The sequence below is a fragment of the Montipora capricornis genome, chromosome 4 (assembly GCF_036669925.1).
Source record: "Montipora capricornis isolate CH-2021 chromosome 4, ASM3666992v2, whole genome shotgun sequence".
NCBI lineage: Eukaryota > Metazoa > Cnidaria > Anthozoa > Scleractinia > Acroporidae > Montipora > Montipora capricornis.
The window spans coordinates 52,636,861-52,642,962 of record NC_090886.1 but is presented as its reverse complement, the minus strand read 5'-3'; the positions used below and the strand labels follow the sequence as shown (position 1 = coordinate 52,642,962).

At 39.8% G+C, this 6,102-nt stretch overlaps 1 protein-coding gene across 3 annotated transcripts in view; it reads left to right on the top strand.

Moving 5' to 3' along the window:
• Positions 1–2,501, top strand: part of LOC138047363 (two pore channel protein 1-like) — a 27,675-nt gene extending 25,174 nt beyond the window's left edge. For 2 of the 3 annotated variants that reach the window (XM_068894187.1, XM_068894190.1), the window contains 6 exons: positions 1–11; positions 629–697; positions 1,209–1,296; positions 1,388–1,482; positions 2,120–2,194; positions 2,291–2,501. The exon at positions 1–11 is cut by the window's left edge and continues 36 nt beyond it. In XM_068894187.1, the coding sequence (XP_068750288.1) occupies positions 1–11; positions 629–697; positions 1,209–1,296; positions 1,388–1,482; positions 2,120–2,194; positions 2,291–2,473 (521 nt within the window). In that variant the 3' untranslated portion in view covers positions 2,474–2,501. The remainder of the gene's footprint in view (positions 12–628; positions 698–1,208; positions 1,297–1,387; positions 1,483–2,119; positions 2,195–2,290) is intronic. The other variant, XM_068894189.1, reaches the window with a different exon arrangement.
• Positions 2,502–6,102: the final 3,601 nt, after the last annotated feature.

Below are 6,102 nucleotides of genomic sequence, written 5' to 3'. Positions count from 1 at the left end.
TCATTATAATGGTAATTAATAGTTCATGACTTTGTTTTTCTCTCAAAACGCACATGCTGCGCTTGGAAACGGCTTAAAAGCGCGTTTTGTTTATTTGAGCGAATGTGAGATAATGATTAACACATATTAAAGGAAAGGTATTATTACAATTGAACCCATTGGAGAACTCGGAAAAATCCGAGCCCCAGATGAGATTCGAACCCACGACACTCCTTTATCTAGTACGGATGCTCTAACCACTGAACTACTGGAGACTCTATGGTGAGCAAGAGTCTCCAGTAGCTCAGTGGTTAGAGCTATTTGTCTGTCGCTATTTGACTCTGTGGCTGCGTGATGCAGCTCGAGTCAAATACCCACATTTTAACCTTGCTCGCCACAGAGTCTCCAGAATCCCATCTGGGGCTCGGATTTTTCTGAGTTCCCAGTGGCTTCAATTGTAATACCTTTCCTTTAATATGTGTTTTGTATATTTGTACCAGAATTACTACGCTTGGAGATTGATTGATTGATTACAATGAGAAGCAAGCATTTTCCCGCGAGTTCTTCCGGCTACGTAAATTTTGCTTCGTGTTGTGATTGGTTTGTTTGATTGTCTTCGTCTTCACGTTTTTTTTTTTGCACGTGATAGGAAGGAATTGTTTACAAAACGTCAGACTGGGCAAGAATCTTCTTCATGTCGTTTTACATTGTCACAATGGTGAGTCATAAGCGAAACCTTTCTATCTTGTTAACATCAGCATATGAACCCAGTTGATACCAAACTTTGTCAATATTTAGAAGGATTGCTTTAGGTAATACAACCTGGCTCAATTCATTTGCCCTCGTGAGCCTGTCGGTTCGCCCCTATATGACCTGACCGTACCCATCTTAGTATAGCAATGACTGACATATTTAAACCTGATTCAGTGTCAAAAACGAAAAGAAATGAAGCTACTTATTTGCTCGAAACGAGCATTGAGTCATTTTCTTACATTACGATACTCGCTCTGTTGGAATAAGCGCTCTTTGTCCAGTCCCCTGGGTAGCTTTTTCGAAGGTCCTAAGTTATGAGTTAATTCCTCTTACAGGAGGACGAACGCTTTTTCTTTCGCATCACGTGACCTCAAATAGATTAGCCGCGCTGAAGTTCAGAGGCCTTGGGACTAGAAACAGAGGTAACTTTGAGCAGGCTGGTGCGTTGGACTGCCATCTTTTTGTTTATCATTCAGGTTGTTATGACAATTATCGTCGCATTCATCCTTGAAGCATTCCTTTTCCGAATGGAGTATCGCAAGGAACACCCCACTGACGAGAGAGGTAAAGTTGTGTACCGTCGGGATATTTTGCTGCAGATTATTGGTTTCAGTACGGAAGAGTGACTTCAAAGTTTCTTTTCGTTCGTCAACAGAGGACATGCACATTCGGAAAGAGATAACTGTTTCCTATCAGGAGCTCCTTGACCTCAGTGAAGATTATGTGAGGGATTTAGAGCCAAATCAAACGGTAGGGAATACCACTCAGTCACCTTAGTCGAAACGCCACTTTGACTTTCTGGTGATGCGTAAGCCCCTGCTGTCTATTTGGAAACATTAGGTTTTACTTACAGGCACATCTACATCTACATGTCCCAGCACTCGGCAAAGTCCCTTTTTGACTTGTGGCTGTTTCTGCTTAGGTGGCCTCATACACCACAAGCCTTTTTAGACACACCACCGCCAAGCCGGTCACTTATGCTGGAGAGGACAGGGCAGCCACAACACCGGGGACTTTATCCTCTGCCCTTCTCAAATATTGTGTGGGTTCTTTAACGAACCTGCGACCCGCGACCCGCGACCCGCGACCCGCGACCTCCCGCGTGACAGCCCGATGCTCAATCAACAATCAATTAATCAGTTCACATATCACAGTGACGTTCACATATCTTATAGACTGAATCGGGTGTTACCGCTGTTTTCCCTTGTGGGACCAAAACTCAATAGTCCCGCTTCTGAATAGAGTACTTTATGAAATAATCCATGGAATTCTTATATTAGAATCAATTTTTTTTCGCCTCAAGTCCCGGGTGCTCTGTGAAAGTCTTGTGACGTCACAACCGTAAGAGTTTGGTTTTGTTTTGACACACTTTGCCCTTTCACCTCAGCAGGTTAAGTATATTGGAAAAAGGTCCAAAACCAAGATGGATTTGAGCTTAAAAATGTACAAAGATGAAGTTATGGTATGAAATTTCTGGTTTATGTCTGAAATTTCACAAAGCAAGTCTGTTTTCCTAGCGTTTTGTGACATAGCAGTTCTTTCTTCGTTCTTTTCGTAGGATTGGATTCAAAAGGAAAGAGTGATTGACCGAGGAAACTCGCTGGCTAGAAGTGTGGCAGAAGAGCGATGCTCGCCTTCATCACCCTCGCGTACTACAGGCTCTACAAGCGTGTCGGGGGGCGATCTCGGCCTGAATGAGGACCTAAGTTTGGTAGAGATAAATCCGATTGCAAATGAATGAGAATTAAAGAACATAACTTTCAAAAATGGGTTGGCGAAAGATACATGGAAAGAGGTTCTGTTTGTCCATTGAATGGTTTGTGGCGGCGAGGGAGCTGTTTATGAGCATGTAATAGACCAGTACGATTGGTCGGCTCTTAATGAATCCGAACTGAGCCAACACAAGGACAGAGGAAACGTCTGAGCGGGGTGGGGAGGGGGGGGACCCTGTGAGGGAATCACACAGTATATGTAGAAAACATTTAAATTCTAGATCGCTATTTTTATTACGATTTTCAAGGACTGGCATTTTTGTCCGAAAACAAGCAACAATTTTTTTTAATTAAAAAGTTATAGCAGGTAACATTTTATAGACTTTATTCCAAAATGGCCGCCATTTAGATATTCTTTTGTTTTTATTGAAATTAGCCCTGGATGCCTCGTTCTTGAACTGAAAATTCAAAAGATTATTTTGCCTTGAACGAGGCATCCAGGTCTAATTTTAATAAAAACAAAAGAATATCTAAGTGGCGGCCATTTTGGAATAAGATGTATAAACTCAGACAAAAATGGTTTTCATTGGTGCTTTCTAGGAGTTGAAAAACGGAGACGACCTTTAATTAAAGGGGCAAAAAGCTGATTAAGAAAATCGTCTATAGGAAATGTAGGAAAGGCCAAAAGATGCTCTCGGAACTCGAAGTAAATAATAGACAGAATTAGAAATATTCAAGAAAGAAAGAAGATTTTTTTCTTAGAACATAAACTTGCACCCGACAGGGATCACTCACATTCTTTATGTACAATACACGACTTGAGAAAATGCAGCACATCTATGAGACATTAAAATTGCGGCAACATTCTGTGGCTGTTTTCAAGGAAATCATCGGATGGTCAGAGTGGTGCAAAACCTTGAAAAATACTCCAGCAGAGTTCATACCAAATGTGCCTGAAAGAGACTTGATAGCGGGTGACGCACCATAGTCATGATGGTTTTTAATTGCCCTTATTTATAATGACCTTATTTATAATGACGTCACAGCTTGAGGAAGAGAAATCGTGGTACCTTAAAAATCGGAGTGTGTTTCATAGAGAACATGAGAAAATTGGCACATACTCATATCCTGTGTAAGCTAACTACGAGATGCCTCTTACATTAAGAAATCTTTCAAAATATGACTTTAAAAGAAAAATTAAGAATACTTTTCGATATCCTGACTTCGGAAGACTACAAGACTACCAGGTAAAGTTTTCTTAAGATTTTGTTGTATTTTCTTAGAATAATAAGTATAGCCTTAATTGTATTATTCCAGATTTAGATCTATTAAGAATTTTGTAAAATAAGATATCTCATGGCGCTTTCTCTTAATGTGGTACTAATTAGCTCACAAACTTAATTTTATAATTTATATTCTTGAACATTTATCTTATTGATTATCCTGTAAACTTGTCTACCTTCTCTTTTTAGTCACGACATGACCCACCCAGATTCGCATCTTCTACCTGTGGGCATGTCCAATTTGTTAACAATACCTATTAGAAAATAAAGAACTGAACTGAACTGAACTGAATCCTGGGTACAAAATATAACTCCCCAAATATGTTCTATCCAGTTGAGTTACAAACAACTCTCTTTATTAGATAACTATGACAGGCCTAACAGAGCAAAAAACTTCCGCTCGTCCGCCCGTCAGAGACGAGTACTCTCACATAGGCGACTTAATTTAGATTTGAAATCGGTCAGTGAAGACGCTTGTCTTAGATCTACAGATAAGTTGTTCCACAACTGAGCTCCACTGTACAAAAAACATCTCTTGAGATTATGAGCTACATTTTTCTATTGTTTTTGCTCCAACATGGCCAAGCACCACAACTGATGTCACATGACCTTCGGGCGTTTACCCCCCGACAATGATATACTGAACTGATATGACTGATTTGTCGGACTGAAAGGGATGGTTAACGGGTATTTTTTACTTTATTTCATTCATTTAGAAATCACTGGTGATCCTTGCAATCTGATTGGCTCTTAGCAGTGCGATTTATTCACAAATCGCACTATTTTTTGCTCTAAATCGCACCATTTCCCCAGCCAATGAGAAAGAAACACGAAAACAAAACAACCAATCAAATTTAATCAAAGGTAACCAATCAAATTGCAGGAAAATGAAAGAGAAAGAAAACCATTGTGTGGCGAATTCTGCAATTTTTGTTCCCACCTGGATCAATAAAATATTGGTACTGACTAAATTCCTGTATTGTAGCAAATAAATAATTATTGTGTGATATCAAAATAAATGTAATAAAGTGGTAATTTAACTTCGGGTCGTGCAATTTTGGTCTGAAATCATACTTGTGATTTCAAATCGAAGTCGCGCTGCTCGCTCGTTCGATTTTGAAATCACATGTATGATTTCAGACCAAATTGCACTCCACTCAGTTCAACTACCATCATTATTAATTCAGTGCCCATTCCCGCTCTATTTCGCTTTCAGCAGAATCTGAAAGGAACTTTGGTGCCGTTCTGATTTGCTTAAAACACTAGCATCACTCTCTCTTGCAAACAGAGGTGAATTTAAAATCAATCGAATTTTGCACAAGTTTTCGTGCGCTTTCTGCCGGCTGTATGTCCTTCCTTTCGCGCGGTGATTGGTTGATGTTGTTATCTGCGTTTTGTGTTATATTGACTAAAATTAGTACTTTGGTTCTTGGGTTAAATGACTTTTTATGGACCACTCGAGCTGTTCAAATGTTGAGACGAAAAAAGCTGTTTTACTTCTGGCCGGTACCATTGCTTAACATTCACCGAAACCTTTCAAAACATTTTACGCAACAGAAAGATTGAGCATCCTCTTAACCCCTTTATTCTTACGATCGACACGTTCATTCTCCTATCTAGCACCATGGGCTTCTTTGTCGTGTAGTCATGAGAATTTGGTGTTATATCAAGGTCACAAGTCACAAGGTGATAATAATCTTCATTCTCAATACCTGTCTGACTGACATTTTATTGAAATTGTGAAGATAATTTACATACTGATCACTCTTCGGAGTCAAAGGGTTAATTAAGCACCGATTTCGAAACGGTTTTGCCTGTTGATTGTGTTGAGAACTACCATTAAAAAAACTTAGCATTGTCATGCGAAATTTGCTGTTCTTGGATCAAAACTGGGTAAACATCTACATTAGTACTCCAGCTCACACGTACAATATTCCTGACAACCCACTGACAAGATATGAAATACAGTATTGCACAAGAGCTACTCGTATTTAACTCTCATGCATAACCGAGGTCAAAAGAGCTGTAAGAAATCTCACGGTTTTTCATAAAAGATGCACAAGCCCTTTGTGTCTTATTATCGGTTAAACGTGTTGACATGAAAGAATGCATGATATCGTTTGCGAAGCCTCCCCCCCCTCCCCCATCATTTTCAACTTGTTAGATCGTTCAGTATTTATCGTTTGGCCAGACCTTTAGAGCACATCCACCGAAGCCACCTTTCCTTTCCTCACTTCGAACGAGACTCGCACTCGAACCCCTAACATTTTGTCTTTCTCTACCGCCGATAGCTCCATATTTTGTCCATATAAGGGACAGTGTCACGCAGTGTCAAATTTCAAAAACACCAAATACGTCTTTGCATCGATCAGTAT